This window comes from Elephantulus edwardii, unplaced genomic scaffold (genome assembly GCF_000299155.1).
Source record: "Elephantulus edwardii isolate Elephantulus edwardi_28Jun2011 unplaced genomic scaffold, EleEdw1.0 scaffold00003, whole genome shotgun sequence".
Taxonomy (NCBI): Eukaryota; Metazoa; Chordata; class Mammalia; order Macroscelidea; family Macroscelididae; genus Elephantulus; species Elephantulus edwardii.
This window is the reverse complement of record NW_006399753.1, coordinates 22,569,036-22,587,081: the sequence shown is the minus strand read 5'-3', so window position 1 is coordinate 22,587,081 and position 18,046 is coordinate 22,569,036. Positions and strand designations below refer to the sequence as shown.

The 18,046-nt window shown below is 39.6% G+C and overlaps 1 protein-coding gene across 1 annotated transcript in view; it reads right to left on the bottom strand.

Moving 5' to 3' along the window:
- The window catches only part of SAMD12 (sterile alpha motif domain containing 12), a 222,052-nt gene that overhangs the window by 64,887 nt on the left and 139,119 nt on the right, over positions 1 to 18,046 (bottom strand). The window contains 1 exon segment of the mRNA XM_006879479.1: positions 2,110 to 2,239. Within this exon segment, the coding sequence (XP_006879541.1) occupies positions 2,110 to 2,239 (130 nt within the window).

Below are 18,046 nucleotides of genomic sequence, written 5' to 3'. Positions count from 1 at the left end.
TAACTCTGCATTTTAAAAACATTCTTGTACATTATGCTGAGTGAAATATCCCAGTCACAAAAGGACAAATATTACATGATGCCACTGTTATAGAATGGGACTGTCCTTGGGGTTGGGGAGAGACTGAGTAAGATGGGTTCAATAATGTATACTGCACTGAAACAGAGGAGGGAGAGAACCGTTTAAAAGAGAGATATAACTGGGTATTTCTGTCATCACAGGAGACTAGAGCAAGGGCTACATGGTGGAGGGGACCTGGGGGAGGGTTTGTAAAACAATGAAAGAATCTTTTCTTTTACTTTTCCATAATTTTTGGACTCATGTACTTATAACTTGTTAGTCAAATTTGTGTCTTCTAGGTTGCAACACCCCCATGATACATCTTCAAGGATATGAACATGTATGGCCAAGCACAATCAATAAGAGTGCATCTAAATTCCAAAATCAATCTCCATAATAGTCTATGTGTTTCCTACTGCCAAAGGGGCCCTTTAGAGTAGTGAGAGAAGATCTTCACCCTGAAACCCACAGCGTCCCTTTTCAGCAGGAAGTAGCTAAGAGAATATGTCATCCCCTTTTCCTTATGACTCAGGGTGAAGTCTCTCTCAGGGAGGAGTGATAGGGAATGGCAAAGGACACACTGACAAAGAAGATTAATCAGAACTGGCTTTGACAAGCACTGTGGCATTTGGACAAGAACAAACTGGGAGGAGGGTAGAGAGAAGAGTGCAACAATGAATGAATGGAAACCCAAAATCTCTGTAAATGTTTATGAAAATTAATAAAATATAATTATAGAAAAAAAAGAAAACCTAAAATAAATAAATAAATAAATAAAACAAAACAAAAAAAACACATTCTTGTACGCTAGAACCCTCTTCTCAAATCGAGTTTTCTGCATAATTAAAAGATATAAAACAGTCATAGAGGAAGCATCAATGGATGAAGCATCCATCTGGACCCAAAGCAGCCCCCTGGCAGCCTCTAGTACATGCTAGGGTTCCATGGAGGACTCTTTGAAGATCATCAGTGAGTCCTGATTTCAGAAGTGAAAGGTTTTGCTCTAGCTTTCACAGACACAGGCGAGGAACTGAGCCACAGAACAAAATACTTGACCCTTCATGTGTCTCTTTCCAAAGCAATAGCAGTGAAGGGTCCAATGAGAGATGTTAGGATAGTTTCTTCCTCATTGAAAGAACAAGATAGAAACTACATGTCTGGGAAGTCCTAGAATCAAGCCTGCTAAGCTTCTCAAGGGCAAGTCACTTCTCTACTTAAGAGTCTTGCTCTGAGAAAAGAAAAAGGAAGCTCTGCACTAGCAGATCAGGACTTGTCTATCATTACATTCCCCCCACCCCCAGAGCTCTGGTTGGGGTGTCCAGCACCTGTTCTCTCTTTCATTGCAGTGAATGTGAGCACAGAGGGGAGGTGAAGCCCTACCCGGCAGGCAGAGGTCATACTCCCTTTATTGTGAACACTCACCTCTTAATTGAGAGGCTGCCTCTGAAGGAGTGAGCTGCGCAGTTCATGACATGGTCATTTTTGATGCTTCTAGGTGCTCCTTGACCGTCACACTAGAACACTCGAATACTCTTGACCTAAAGCAAAGTCTTAATTGGTGCCCTGAAGGTAGTCATCTCAAGGGCAGTCAGTTGGTGCTATTATATTTCACTTTAAAAGTTGAGGCACCCAGGCTCTTTACTTGAATATTGAGAAAATGTGCTTTTAAAATTTCCTATTTTCTCAAATTCCATTTCTGTTAAGAAGATCTACTGTATTCATTCTGTAACTAAGTTCATTTGAAAAGCCTCTTCTCTTCCTTTTCTTTAGGGTTGGCACGCTCTTATTTTCTCTAGGATTCTCTAAACCCTTATCCTGAGTCCCACACACTCTTAGAAGAGATACACAAGAGCCTCGACTCCCCATAATAACCACTTATACTTGTTAAGTTGCCTGGCTCACAGTGATCTGGAATTCATCACCCCTTGAAAGTAAACTCACAGCAGAGACTTCCAGCAGTAAGCTGTTTCCTTGCAAGGATGTGGGAAAAGGCCACCGGGATGGGGAGAGGAAAGAGAAGGGGAATATTTTGGATACTGCATACTTTACCAGTTATGTCATGCTGTTTGAATGACTCACTGTAGATTTGATACTGATTCGGACAATGTTTCTTCAACCACTTGCAGACATCCTGCTGGGTCCACAGAGCCACTGGTTTTGACAGCTTCACTGTTGCAGACTATAAATACAGAAGGAAAAGGAGGTCTGTTAATGCCACTTCCATACTCGACAAAGCACGGCTATTAAGTCTTGTTTTAAGGTGCCTTCAAGTTTGCTCAGATTCATAAAAGCCTTATGTATCAAAGAATGAAACATTGGCCAGTCCTGTGTCATCCTCACAATCACTGTTATATTTGGGCCCACGATGGGAGCCGCTGTGTCCATCTATCTTATTCAATTCTGTAGAGTTAAGGGTTTATTGTCCAAAGTGGCTCCCCTAACCTTTGCCGTGTGGATGGGCAGAAATATGCAAATAGAGCATGCTGGCCTGTTCACAAGGGGCCTGGCTAGTCTCACCATTAACTTGACTGGATCCAGTAGCAGAATTCACCAGCAAAGCAGCAGCAAGAGAATGTAGTGTGTCCTCTGGGACAAGAGATTCTTGCACCAGCTTGACTAGGGCCTTCACGATTTGCAGCCCCAGCAGTACAGCAGAGAGCCAGAGACTTGACATGAGATGGGACTGTAGGACTGCTAGACCATGGAACCAGAGCTAAGGGCATTTGCCCAAGTTTGTTGGACTACTTGGGGCTGAAGGGAGGATTCATAATTGGCAGGATGAGAGCTTTGTAACGTTAGCCTAAAGACACTAGGCTCAAGGCTGGGGGGGCCCTGCAAGCACATTTTGGAAGCTGTCCTACTGCATTTTGCTACTAACCTGGATTGTAATCTTTTGATTTCCTCAATATGGTCCTGTGTGGTCTGTGAGCTATCACATCAGATTTGCCAGAGGTGCAGGAACATGAGGACACATCTGACCACACAGGAATTGGTTTTGTGTTAGTGATGTTGTTGATGGGGACAGTTCCCCTTTGTGAAGTTGAAAAAAAGTTAAAGCCATCCCCGTGGCCCTTGCTCTTTTTACTGCTCTTTTTACAAATGCTTCCTCTTTTCTTTTTTTTCTTGTTGGCCCTCTATTTTAGAGAACAACCTTTTATGAGAGCCTGCAAGGCTGCTGTGAGTTGGAGTTAACCTGACAGTAAGAGGGTCTGGGTTTTAGATTTTTATGTGCATACTTGAAAGGAGCCTTGGTGATGTAGGGTTAAGTGTTGGCTGTTACCCAAAAATATTAGAGTTAAAACCCATCAACTCCTCCAGTCATCTGTAGCAATGAGTTTCTGTGAAGATTACAGCTTTGAAATCTTATGAGGGGTTCTAGTCCACCCCATAGAGATATGTATACATGTTCAGTGTGGCTTTTTGTTCAATGTGGCATTTTTTTCACTGAGAGCTAAGAGTCCTCAGTTCTGTCTCTTTGAATTCTGCCAGAGTGTGTAGTATGATGGCTTGCATGTTGCTGGATGCTGCAAGCTATGCCATTTGGATACACTTCAGTGGGGCTTGTAAGCTAAGTTAGACTAGGAAGAAGGATCTGGCGGTTTACTTCTCAAAAACTTGGCAAAAACCTTATGCAAAGCAGCAGAAATGGCAGAAGATCAGCTCCTCAGGTTGGAAAGCACTCACAATATGACTTGGAAAGAGTTGCTTCATCAGAGTTGAGTCAATCTTAAGGAAGTGAATGGATTAAACGTTAATCTTCATTTGTTGAACAGCATGGCTCAAAATGAGAAGCTGCCATTATAAAAACATCCATTAAGAATTAGAATGTGCTCTGTCTACTTTAGTGCCGTCTTGTTTGAGACCTCCAAACCATGAGGGGCAAGTGGAGGAAAAAGCAAACATGCAGGCTGAAACATAACAGAGGAAAGATGAAGTAGATGTTCACATACATGTTCGCATGCGCACCCACAGACATCTCAGCTGCACGAGCAGAGAATGGCACAGGCAGGGGATGCTGGTACAATCTGACTGCATGCTCCTGTCTAGAACATCTCAAGGGATCTAGAATTTCCAACACCATTCGCTTGCCATGAACACCTCTGAGAGGCTCACCTTGCTCATTTGAAACCAAGCCCTTTTGAGCCGTTGCCCCAGACATGTGATATTCTGGGCTAAGTCTGTGCTGAGTTGTGGTTGGATGGAATGTGTACAATAAATCATCACTTCTGCTGTCTTAACCGAAAACTCCAATATATATAAAAAAGAAGGATTAAAATGTGGAATACATAAAGGAAATCTAGAAAAATTCAAAGTCATCAAAAATGAAATAGAAAGTAATTTTCTCTGCAAACTTTTACCCAAACCATAATAAATTATTTGGGAAAATATGGAAGCTTTAACACCTTTGTTTATTGTAAAAGAGAATAGGCAGTGGGCTGTGAAGACTGTTGAAGGTGAATATTCTCTTCTGGGTATATAGGTTCTGGTTCACTGGATTTTTAAAGAAAACTATTTATAATAGTATTAAATTCATGACATTTACAATGTCCTTATCTTCTTGTGAAACACACTGGGTGAAAAATCAGTTTCACTAACTTCTAGTCAAAATGTTTATATCTAGTTAAGCCATGAAAACAGGTAGTCCCTATACAGATCCCCACAATTTTAAGAATTTGTTTCACCATAACGAAATACCATATAGGCACAGTGGTTGTAACCTCAGGCTCAAGCACAGAAATAACTGTGAGGAGGTTATGCTGTACATATGTTGCAACAAACTCAGTGGCACTCATCAACTAGATGACAGAGACAAAAAAAGAAAAAGTAGAATAAAAACCAAACGCTGTCAAGGGTGTAAGGAAACGGAAAGCCTCATTGTTGGTGGGATTGCCACCATGAAGAACAAGATAGCTGCTCCTCAAAAAATTAGGTTTACTCTATTGTTGGAAGCAGGAGTGGCATCCACTTCCATAATAGCTTGCCTCTGGAAACCCTACAAATCCAGAGAAAGGATGAAAGTTATACAGCTGTTCAGGACTTTCGTTCATAGGGTCGCTATGAGTCACTAGGACTCAACGGCACTTAACAACAACAACAACAAATTATTGTTAGGGGATGTCAAGTTAACTGTGACTTATAGCGACCCTGTGTACAACAGATCTGAAGCCTGCCCTATTCTGAGCCAGTTTCACTGATTCGGACACACTGATCCCCACTGCCCCAGTTACTGTATCACTCCATCTCATCCAGGATCTTCCTCTCCTGCGCTGTCCCTCCACCCTTCCAAGCACAATATCCTTCTCCAAGGACAGTCCCTCTTGACCACGTGCCCAAAAAATGTGGGACAGAGCTTCAAAATCCTATCCTCCAACGAAAAACTTAGTTTCACCCTCTCCAAGACAGATCTATTTGTTTTCTTGGCAGTCCATGGTATGTTCAGTACTCTTCTCCAGCACTGCAACTCAAAGGCATTGACTCTTCTTCTGTCATCCTTAGTCATTGTCCAGCTCTCTGATACATAGCAAGTAATTATAAAGATCATTATAAAAAAACAAAGTATAAAGGCCTGGACCTATGATATGACCCCAACAATTACACTTGTAGTCATGCATACTTCAAAGACTTGAAAGCACAGACTCACACTGAGACTTGCATATCAATGATGATGCAGTGCTATTCACAATATCCCAGAAGTGGAGAAAATCAAAATGCCTATTGATATACACATGGATAAACAAAATGTAATACTTTCATACAGTAGGCTGTTACTAAGCCAGTAGGCAAAACAAAACCTTAATAAATGCTATGATGTGGCTAAAGTATGAAGACATTAGGCTGAGAGGAATAAATCAATCACAAGAACAAATAGTGAATAACTCCACTTACATAAAAAGATACAAAAAGGAAAATGTATAAATACCAACACTTATTCATGTGTACGAGGCATGGGAAGGAGGGGAAAAGGGGGTTTAATGATGATGGGAATACTGCATTGATTAATACACACATGATTACTGTAATTGCTGTCTTGCATCTGTAAAAGTTGAGCTAGTAAAAGTTGTGTGACAGATATATTTATAACAAAGCCTACAGAAAGAAATAGCAGCTACTGAGGCTGCTAATGTACAAACCAAACCAATACAGGAATTGGTTCCTGGTTTGGCAGTTTAGGGTGCTGGGTTTATGGTGCATGAACTGCTGCTTCTGTTCTACCTTCTAACTTGTGTATAGTGTCTGGAGTCTTTGAAGCTTGCATGCAGGTATATAAGGTACAACAACTGGTTATATTTACCTGGCATAATGAAAGAAGGAAAGAATAAAGGGATGATATAAAATTTGTGGCTAATTGCCTCCATGAACAATGGTCTCCTTTGCCATGAGACCAAATCAATTGGATGACTACCAGCTACTATCATTGTACATTTTAATCTGGAAATTTTGTTCTAGATAAGAATTATGATTAAAAGGGGGGAAAATAGAAAAGAATGTCAAAGTTTCCTGAACCTCACATTTCCTGGAGCCCCAAAGGGTAGATGAACGCCTGAGACTACTGCCCTCAGATAACCTTTACATTTAAACCAAAAACTATTCCTTCTCAAAACACAACTGTTCAGCTTACTTATGATGTTTAGTTTCATAAAACCCAACAACAGTTCAGCTTACTTAACTATTAGAAAATATATCTGAAGAAAGTGCACCAAGAGTGCTCCTTTGAAGCTCAGATGGAGAAACTTCACCTCACTATCTTTGGGCATATTTTTCGTTTTGGAAAGACAACAAGCTGGGCATGGTGGAGGGTCAGTGAAAGAGAGGAAGCCCCTCAACCTGATGACCTGACACCATGGCTGCCACATGCGCTCAAGCGTGGTAGAGATCGTGAGAACGGTGCAGGACAGAGCAAGGTTCCGGTCTATTTTTTAATAGAGTCTTAGTTGACTCAGAGGCTCACAATAGTAGACATAGGCTGTCTTGAGCATTATGTTCTCAAGAACTATCTATATGTGATCAAATTGTCAACAGCAAATGGAAAGACAGCAATCTATCGGATAGTGAATTTATCTAAATAGAAAGGAACAATTCAGGAAAAGGTAGGACAGATTGTAAATCGATCATAGAATGTCATCAATGTCACAGAATGGTGCATGTTAGAAACTGGTGTAACTGTGCTGTGTACACTTAAACCAACAAATCAAATTTTTAAAAATAGAAGTTTCGGATATAAACTTTGATATCCTAAACACTGTTGTTGTCTATGACAACATAGAGAGAGCTACATTGGCTTAGTGGACACAAAGTTATGCTACCAAGGCCAAGGTGGGTGATGTTAATCTGTGGCCCTCAGGCTTGGTTCAAATTGATTTTTTTGTCAAACATTCTTCTAAGTGGTATAGCACTGGTCTGTGCATTGCTGTACAGAGGTAACTTGTGGTTGCTGTGATGCTAAACACTGTGTCACTGATGTGACAAATGTGATAATGGTTACCCATGGTGGAGTTCCCCGATTAAAACAAGCCTGGAAGCAGGAGCGGCATCCACTTCCGAAATGGCTTGCCTCCAGATACTCTATGTATGAACAGTGCTCAGGCGTTTTGTTCACAGGGTCGCTATGAGTCATCTACGACTCCATGGCACCTAACAACAACAACAACAACAATCCGAAACACTGGGAAGCTCTGGTGACCCAGTGATAAGAAGCTGTGATGCAATCCCCAAAGCTCAAATCTAGCAGAGCCTCAGCAATCTCCTCCCATGTGATTTACTGCCTCTGAAAATCTGCTGGAGGGACAGCTATTTCTGACTCAACTTCACATAACATCCAAAACACCACCACAATCCTAAATATTAGTGAGAAAACTTAGTGGTAAGCATTTGTGCTGGCAACTCAAAGGGGCACAGATTGGATCTGTGAGCTGCTCAGTGGGATAAAGGTGGGAAATCTCCTCCTGGGTGATTAGCTGCCTCTGAAAATCTGCAGAAGGACCAGCTATAAGTTGGTCCCAACTCAATAGTGCACAATAGCACTAGTGAGAAGAAAGAATTGTTATAAACCATTTTGTATCAGACAAACATGGCCTATGGTGCCACAAATGACAAAGCGGAGAGGAATGGCCTCACATTCATCATGAAAGAGAACATTTCAACATCTGTCCTGAAGTGCAATGTAGTCAGTGATAAGAGAATATCCAAATGACTACAGGGAATTCAAGTTAATATGACTATTAATCAAACTTGTGTCTAAACGGCTAATGCCAAATTATGAAGAAATTGAAGAGTTTTTCTTAACCAACTTCTGCAATTTAAAATTAAACATGCAGTCAAGATGTATTAATAATTGCTGGTAAATAGAATGTGAAGGTTAGAAACAAAGCAAGATCCCTAATTGGAAGACATGGTCTTAATGAGAGAAATAAAGTCAGAGCTAGAATGACAGAATTTTGCAAGATCAACAATTTATTCAGTGCTACTTTCTGCCCCAATAATACAAATGGAAACTTCATAGGTGACCCTTACCTGATGGAATATATAGGGATCAAACCAAGTGCATCTGTGGAAACAGATGATGGAGAAGCTCAATGCTATCAGTCAGGTCAAAGTCAGGGGCCAAACTGCTAAATAGAAGACCATCAATTACTTATTTGCAAATTCAAGTTGAAGCTGAAGGGGGTTAAAACAAGATTATGAGTGCCAAAGTATGACCTTGACCATAGCCTGCGAGAATTTAAAAATCAACTCATTAATGGACTGAGACATTAAACATTAATCACTGAAGACAAGAAGAATTATGGGATGACATTAGGACATCATGCCTAAAGAAAGCAAAAGGTAATTAAAAAGACAGGAACAAAAGAACAGATAAAAATGAATGTCAAAAGCGATGGAAACTTGCTCTTAAATGTCATGCACCTCAAGCAAAAGGAAGAAATTAAATGAAAAAGTTTGACAAATGGGGAAATAAACTCGGAAGTTCAGTGTGAGAACATAAAGTATTGTAACGAAATGAGCGATGACCTAGAATTAGAAAATACAAAAAGAGAAGAATATACTCAGTACTTCACAAGCTGAAAGAACCAGTTAAAGCCTTGAGGTGCAATATTGAACAATTCCAAGGGCAAGATACTGAACAGTGTAGGGAGCAACACACAGGAACCTGAAAAGAACACACAGTTATTGAACTAAGAAGTCTTCACTGAGGTTCAAGTTCAACCATTTCATAAGGTAGCAAATGATCGTGAACTAGTGGGATAAAAGGAAAAGTCCAAATTGTACTAAAAGCACTGGTGAAAAGAAGACTCCAGGACTTGAAGGAACACTAACTGAGATAGTGCAACAAATGGCTGCAACCCTGGATGTGTCCACCTGTCAGAAGTTTGGAAGCTAATTGATCAACTAACTGGAAGAGATCCATTTTTGTGCCCGTTTCAAAGAAAACTGATCCAACAGTATGTGGAAATTATCTCATAACATCATTAATACCACATATGAGCAAAATTTCACTGAAGAAAATGGTAATATAGTTACAGTATTGCATGAGCAAATACTGCCAGAAATTCAAGCAGATTCAGAAAAAAAGATGTAAAATAAAGGATATTACTGATAATATCAGATAGGTCTTGTCTGAAAGCACATTATATCAGAAAGGTATTTTCCTTGTGTTTTAATGACTATGCAAAGGTCCATAACTATGCATATTTTGACATTGCTAAAAGGAATGAGGACTGCAGAATTTATGTAGAACATGTACATCGATAAAGAGGCAGTTCTTCAAACAGAACAACTGGATACTAATAGTTAAAAATAAGGGAAAGTGTATGAGGGTTATATCCTTTCACCATATTTATTCAATCTGCGTGAGAGTAAATAATCTGAAAACCCACAGCATCAAAATTAGAAAAGAATCATTAACAATCTGGGACAGGTGGATGATACATCCTTGCTTGTTGAACGTAAGGAAGATTTGAAAGCACTTCTTGATGAAAATAAAAGACTATCCTCTTCAGTATGGACTAGATTTTAACAAGGAAAACAAAAAATCCTCACAACTAGACCTATAGGTAACCTGATGAAGAGAGGAAAATACTGAAGTTGTCAGGATTTAATTTTCTTTGGATCCACCACTAATGTCCATAGAAGAAGTAGTCAAGAAATCAAATGATGTACTGCATTTGGCAAATCTGCTGTAAAAGATCTCTTTAAAATGTTCAAAAGCAAAGATGCCATTTGGAAGATAAAGTCACCTGACCCAAGCCATGATATTTTTAATGCTTCATATCAATGCAAAACTGGATAATAAGAATTGGTGCCTTTGATTTATTACCATCTTGACAAAATGACGGTTCTGTGGATTTCTAGAAGAAAATCTGCTTTGGAAGATGTACAACCAAATGGACTTTGTAGACTTTGAAAAAGAGACTTCACATACTTTAAACAGGCTATCAGAGGAAAGACGTCATGCTCGGTAGAGGGTCAGCATAAAAAAAGGAAGGGTCTTAAGTAGGTAAGTTGGCACCGACTTTTTGGGGCAATTTGCTTTACTACTCTACTAATTGGAATAAGTCCTAGTGGATAGACAGCTGAGCCTACTTTCCAGAGGCAGGTGGTTCAAATTCACTGGCTGTTTCACCGGAAAATGATGGACAATCTCCTCCTGTGAAATTTTCAGCTTTTGAAAACCAACTGATGTTTTAAGTTGGTTTTAACTTTGAAAGCAAAGAGCTGAGTTGAGCTGAGTAACTGGAACACAAAATTATTTGCTCTTGGGGCACACAGCAACTATTTTTTTTTCCATTTGTATGCTCCTTATAGAGTCTTACATAACAACACATGCTCTATACAACTGTAATGAACAAATGAATTAACTATACTGTGTGTTCCCAAACCCACTCTGCTTGATAATCAGCAGTGAGGTGCTCGTCCTGCCCCCACATTTCCACCACCACCTGTGACCTGCTTAAGGGGCTCCCGAGCAAACTCTGGGGCTCTTCATCCACTATTCACACCCTGGGGGCCATTCCCCTTCTGATGAAGTCATCCTGATCGCTTTCCTAGTTTGTTTTCTTTTTCTAATTTCCTACTAGTTTATTTACAAAATTTAAATACATTGTTTTCAAGAACAAATTCTTTCCACTTCCTTCACCCGCCCCCATCAAATTTTACAAACAGATGATTAAACTCCCTTCCCCCTGCACACTCTCATCCCTGTTTCCAACCTCTCCCACCTTTCTTAGATGCTTATACTCATTCTACAATAAAGGTTTTATACAGTATTTATCCTTGTGAGACTGAGTTAGTTCAGCAGGTAATAAATGTTGGAGACGATGGTGCAAGAAAGGAACTCTTATATATTGTTGGTGGGATTGTAAAATGGTACAACCATTCTGGAAGGTAGTTTGGCGCTTCTTCAAAAAGCTGAACATAGAAATTCCATATGACCCAGCTATTCCACTGTTGGGAATATACCCTGAGGAAATGAGAACTGAGGCAAAACCTGAGATTTGTACACCGATGTTCATAGTAACATTATTCACCATTGTGTGAACATGGAAACGGCCTAAATGTCTAACCACAAACAAGTGGACTGAGAAACTGTGGTACATTCACACAATGGAACAGTATGTAGCACGCAGGAGCAATGATTTTGTAAATTGTGACCTAACGTGGGAAGGACTGGAGAGCATTATGCTGAGCTTTCCTAGGTTTGATGAAACAGGAAAACTGCAGGCATGGGAGATGCAAATGTAGAAATGCTTCCTTTTCTTCTGGTTTTACTCATCATCACCTCTTTTCCTGGTTAGGAAACTAGCAAATAGGATCTTTTGGCTAGAAATGCACTTACCACTCTATTTCACAAGTCAGCACCTCTGAATATAGGTCTTTCTTGCTTCTCCAAATTTCCTTCAGATTAACTGAGCGAGTTATAGCTGACACATCATTACCCTGAAAACTTACGCAACTTTCTTGCAAGTAAAGCTAATCACAACTTTAAAAACATTGTATTTATTCATGTTGAGTTTTATAATTATTCTAATCCTCTTTTTCTGAGTTGTTCTTCCCTCATTATTATACATCTGCTGTCCTCTAAAACTCTAGCCCTTTTACTTCAATAGTGCAAGCTTTAAGAACTACTTTTCTTAAGTTATTTGATGCAATTTGATGTTTTTCCATAGTTTCTAGTTAAACAAAATCGCATCATTGTATCATCTTTTTTCCAATTCATTTTCATTAAAACTTGCCTTAAGCTACCAGATTGCTTGTGCCACCATTAGCCGTACTACGTACTACGTGTTGTATGTTTAACCTACTTTCACAGTAAACTTCTGTGTAGTGGCAGGGGGAAGACATTTCAAAAGTTAAACTGTGGTTTAATTTTAAGGAGCTTTAGGGAACAGTTTTGGTATGATACTTAAAGATTATCTTAGGGCAACATTTCAGGTGTTCATCCAATCTTCATGGCTCCAGAAAGTCTTCAGTCTTTGAAATTCTCTTCGACATGTTTCTTCGTAGATCAGGATTCTTCCTCTATGGAATCTCTGATTGAGATGCTGACTAATGGTAGCCAAGCACCATCCAGTTTTCTGGCAAAGGAGGCAAATTGTTCATGGAAGTAATTAGCTACATTTTCTGTATCTTCTTCTACTGTTCCAGGCAAATAAAGACCAATGGCTGTGCCTTTGATGTTAATGTGCAAAGCTCCAGGCTTTATACATCAAACTAGGAGGTAGAGCAGAAGTACTAAATGTGTTGACTGAGATTTCTCAGAAAACCAAACTAAGGCACCTAATCCCATGAGGTCTTTAGCTGTACTACAGTCAGCCTCAGAAGCTACTCTGTTTTATCACTGTTATACATGTATCCATCACACAATTTTTCCAGTCCATCTTTTTGTTTGTTGTTTTGTTATGTGTCGTCGAGTCACTTGCGACTCATAGCGACCCTAGGTACGAAAGCCCTGAAAATGCTCTATCCTGTGCCAACTTTTCTGTCTCTGACACACCTGCCCTCATTATCCCAATCACTGTATCAATCCATCTTATCTGTGGTCTCTTTCTCTTTTTCTTTCCCTCCACCCTTCCAAGCATGATGTCGTCCCTCTCCAAGTACTGGTCCCACCTTGCAACAGGCCCAGAAAATGTCAGACAAGGCCTCAAAATCCTTGCCTCCAAGGAGCAACCTGATTTCACCCTCTCTAGGATGAACCTGTTTGTTCTTTTGGCAGTCCATTATATATTCAGTACTCTTTTCCAGAACCACAGCTCAAAGGCATCAATTCTCTTTCTATCATCTCTAGTCATTGTCCAGCTCTCTGATGCATAGCAAGCAGTTGCAAAGAATATGGTCTGGATCAGGTGCACCTTAGTCTCCAGAATGATGTTGTTGCTCTTCAGCACTTAGGAGAGGTTCCTGACAGTTGATTTTCCCAATGCAATTTATCTTTTTATAGGTACACAATTTATTGAAGTACTTACTCAAGACTATAAAATACTATAAACTTCCGTATGAATTTTACTTCAACAAAAGAAAACAAAAATCTACATAGTCTAACCAATAAGCAACATCATGATAAATGAGAAAAGACTGCAGTTTATCTATTATTTCATTTTACTTGGATCTAAAGTGAACACTCATGGAACCAGGAGTCAAGAAATCGAACAATCTATATTACATTGGGTAAATCTGCTACCAAGGACCTCGCTACAGTCCTAAACCTCAAGGATTGATGCAACTTCAAAGAATAAATTGCACCTGGCCCAAGCCATGGCATTTCAATTGCTTCATATACATGTATTTTATACAATGTGAACAAGGAAGACTGAGGATGAACGGATGTCTTTGAATGGTTGTACTAGCAAAGAATATGGACTATATCATGGCTGGCAAAGAAGGAATAAATCTGTCCTGGGAGAAGTGCAGCCAGCATGCTCTGTAGAAGTGAGAATAGTGAGATTCCTCTCACCTACTCTGGGTGTGTCATCTGGACAGACAAGCCCTGAAAAGGATATCATATTTGGGAAAATAGAGGGTCAGTAAAGACGACGACTGCCTGAATTGACACAGTGACTGCAACAATGGATTGCACAGAAAGCACAGCAGGGGTTGTGAAGGTGACACAGGGTCACACAGGGTCCCTACAAGTCCAAGCAGACTCTAGTACATCTAGCAACACCACGACTTATTGATAGCAATTACAGTAACAGGCTAAGCAACCCTTCCTTTAATCAATGTAGTATTTCTGCCACTATTAAGCTTGCTTTTCCTCCCCTCCTTTCCAGCATTGGTCACTATAGTAAACTCTGTTCACTCTACATTTGCCTTTTCTTATCTTTTCATATACATGAGGTCATTATAATATTTGTCCTTTTGTAATGGACTTATCTCATGCATTCTCACCCACAGTGTAAGATGGAAACTAGTTATTCTTTCCATTCCATAAATAGATTGTGTTTCTCCTATTGATATAAGTAATATGTGTGTGTGTGTGTGTGTGTGTGTGTGTGTGTGTGTGTGTGTGTAGAGCTCTGGGGACCTAGTGGTAGTGCTGCAATACCAAAGGTATGTAGTTTGAATCCATAATCTGCTCTGTAGGTAAAGGATGGACAATCTCCTCCTGCACAATTTACTGTCTCTGAAAACCTGGTCGGCTATGGTCTGACTTGATAGTACACAAACAACAACATATATCTATATCCCGCACTTTGTGTATTCACTAATTTGTTAGTGGGTAGTTTGTTTCCTTTTTTTTTTTTTTTTTGCTACTGGGGGTAGTGCTATTAACATTCATATATAAGTCTCTGAGTCAACTGTAAAACTATATGTTTTATTTTCATTTGGTTGATGGGTTATTCTGTGAGGAGCTACTGCACTGTACTCCACAATGGACACACACACCAACAATGGTAATAGTTTTCATCTCCCTACATCCCCACCAACATTTGTCTTGGTGTTCTTCTTCCTTTGCTTCTCCTTTCTTGTCTTGGCCTCAGCCATCCTAAGGGGAGTAGAATGGTATCTCATTGTGGTTTTGTCTCTCTCTGATGACTAATGATGCTATCTTTTCATGTGCTTGGTGGCAATTTGAATGTCCTCTTTGAGGAAATGTCTATTCAAGTTCCTTGCCCATTTTAGGATTGGGTTATTTGTAGTCACATCTTTTGAAAAGTCATACACATCAGTTGCAGAAAGCTGCTAATTAGGGAGGAAAAAAAGGCTAAGGGAATAGAGTTACTTTCACATCAATAAACTAAACTTCTTTCCTGGAAGCTCATTCCTTTAATCTGCACATTTTCTAGGAAACAGAAGAGGCTCAGCACCAAGATTAGTTTATTCTGATGTGCTTCACTCGAGATTGATCCAACTCTTTAATAAGTTTTTGTGGGTATTTTTTCCCTGTGTTTTTCTTTTATCATATACTCAGGGGTTCTAAGGTTAACACCCCTCTTTGGCTTTAGTTGTTGGTGCATATATTTTAATAATAGTTACATTAACAAGTCTTCCTTGTATGTGTATTGATATAATCCTATCACTCACAACATTATACTTTACGATAGATCTTGAAATTATACTTTTCATTATGAATGCCATACTATTCTTCCTCAGTTTTTCATTCCTGGCATAGTAGATCATATGATTTTGATACAGAGTGGTTTATGCCAGTACATCTCACTTCACTAATGCCTAGAATAGAGCACGTCATGCATTCCATTTCATTTTTGACAACTTCCAGTTTGCCTATACTTATAATTCACACATCCCATGTTCCAATTATTAATGGTTGTTGGCAGCTGTTTGAGCGACTTCCCATCTAAACTCTACCTCTGATACTTTAGCTACCTGCATTTCCCTGTTGTTCATAGGGGTTTTCAAACTAACAAGATGCAGCCCATGACATGCTTACTAGTCTATGCCAGGAAATTTGGAGGGCAGCTGCTTCGATGTCTGACTGGAAGAGATCTATATCTGTTCCTATTCCCAAGAAAGGGTATCCAACAAAATGTGGAATTATCAAACAATATCATTAATATAACATGTAAGCAAATTACTGCTGAGGACCACCCAAAAATGGCTGAGATAGTACACTGACAGGAAACTGCCAAAAGTTCAAACTTGGTTTAGGAGAGGCCATGGCACCAGGAATATCATTACTGATGTCAGAGGAATTTTTGCCAAAAGTAGAGAATACCAGAGGAATGTCTATAAGTATTTTACTGACTATACAAAGACATTTGGCTGTGTGGATCACAAGCAAGCATTATGAACATTGAGAAGAATGAGAATCCCAAACACTTGTGTCCATGCAAATTCTATATCTAGACCAAGAAGCTGTTATTCGAATGGAACAAGGAACACTATATGGTTTAAAATCAGCAAGAGTGTGTATCAGTGTTTCATCTTTTCTCCATAACTACTTAATCGGTATGTTGAGCAAATAATTTATGAAGTCAAACTCTATGAAGAAGATTGTGGCATCAGTATAGGAAGAAGACATATCAGCAGCCTGCATTATGCAGATCACACAACCTTGCTTGCTGAATGTGAAGAGAAACTGAAGCACATACGGCAGAAGATCAAAGACTTTATAGCCTGCAATATGGATTACATCTCAACATCAAGAAAATGAAGGTCCTTGCCACTGGGTCATTAGGCAGTATTATGATAGGTGGAGAAAGAATTGACACTGTCAATGATTTCATCTTACTTGCATCCAAAATCAACATCCTTGGTATCAGCAGTCAGGAGACAGGGAGGTATATGGCATTGGACAAGTCCATTGTCACGGACCTCTCCAAAATACTGAAGAGCAGTGATATCAGTCTGAAGACTAAGGTGTGCCTCATTCAGGCCATGGTCTTTTCTATTACTTTCTATGCACCTGAGACGTGGATGGTGAATAAGGATGACAGAGGAAGAATTGATGCCTTTAAGTTGTGGTGCTGGAGAACAATACTGAATATCCCATGGACTGTCAAAATAATGAATATGTATGTCTTAGAAAAGGTACAGCCAGAATGCTCCTTGGAGGTAAAGCCGGCAAAGCTTTATCTCTGATAACTTGGACATGTTGTTTGGAGGGAATATTCCTTGGGAAAGGCTATCATGCTGGATAAGGTGCAGGTTCAGTGAAGGAGAGAAGGACTCCAAATAAGATGGACTGACATGGTGACTGTAGCAATGGTCACACGTGTATCAGAGATGGCGAGGCTGGCACAGGATAGGTTGGGGTTCAGATCTAGTGTCTTGGGGTTGCTATGAGTTCTACTTAACTTGACAGCACCTAATAGTACTCAACTTGACAGCACCTAACAACAACAAAGCTCACATTCAAAGAGCTGTTCATTTTCTCCATCAGAATATACTCTAACTGGCCAGTAAATGGGTGTCACTTGCATGAACAACAGTCATCTCAAAGCTTCAGAAAAATATTTTGAAAGACTGTATGAATCTACAAGGATGAAACTCCATGTAAACAGGGACATGCCTCCATCTGACAAAACTTGGTAAGAAAGGATAAATTCAGTTGGGACGGATAAAGATTCCTTACATTAATAAGCATTGCGTGTCTCTTCATAATCAAGTACTGGTCCCCTTATCACTTACTTCTTAACCAACCTCTGTAAACTTTACAAAGAATAAAACGTTATTCACTGGGTCCACATCCTTTCTAAGATGCACAATGACACCAGTATCCCCAGTCTACTACCTTCTGCATTCTCAGAGCAGATTTTCAATTATTTGTTATGCATCTGAAACTTGCTCGGTGGATAACGTTGACAGAAGAAGAATCGACGCTTTTGAGCTGTAGTGTTAGAGAAGAGTACTGAATATCTCATGGATTGCAGCTAAGAAGGCAAATGACATTTTGCATTGGACTTTTTGCTACAAAAGTCCTCTTTAAAGTATTTAAAAGCAAAGGTATTCCTTTAGGGACTAGGACGTCTGATCCAAGGCATGGTCTTTTAAATTAAATATGCATGTGAAAGCTGGATAATGAAGA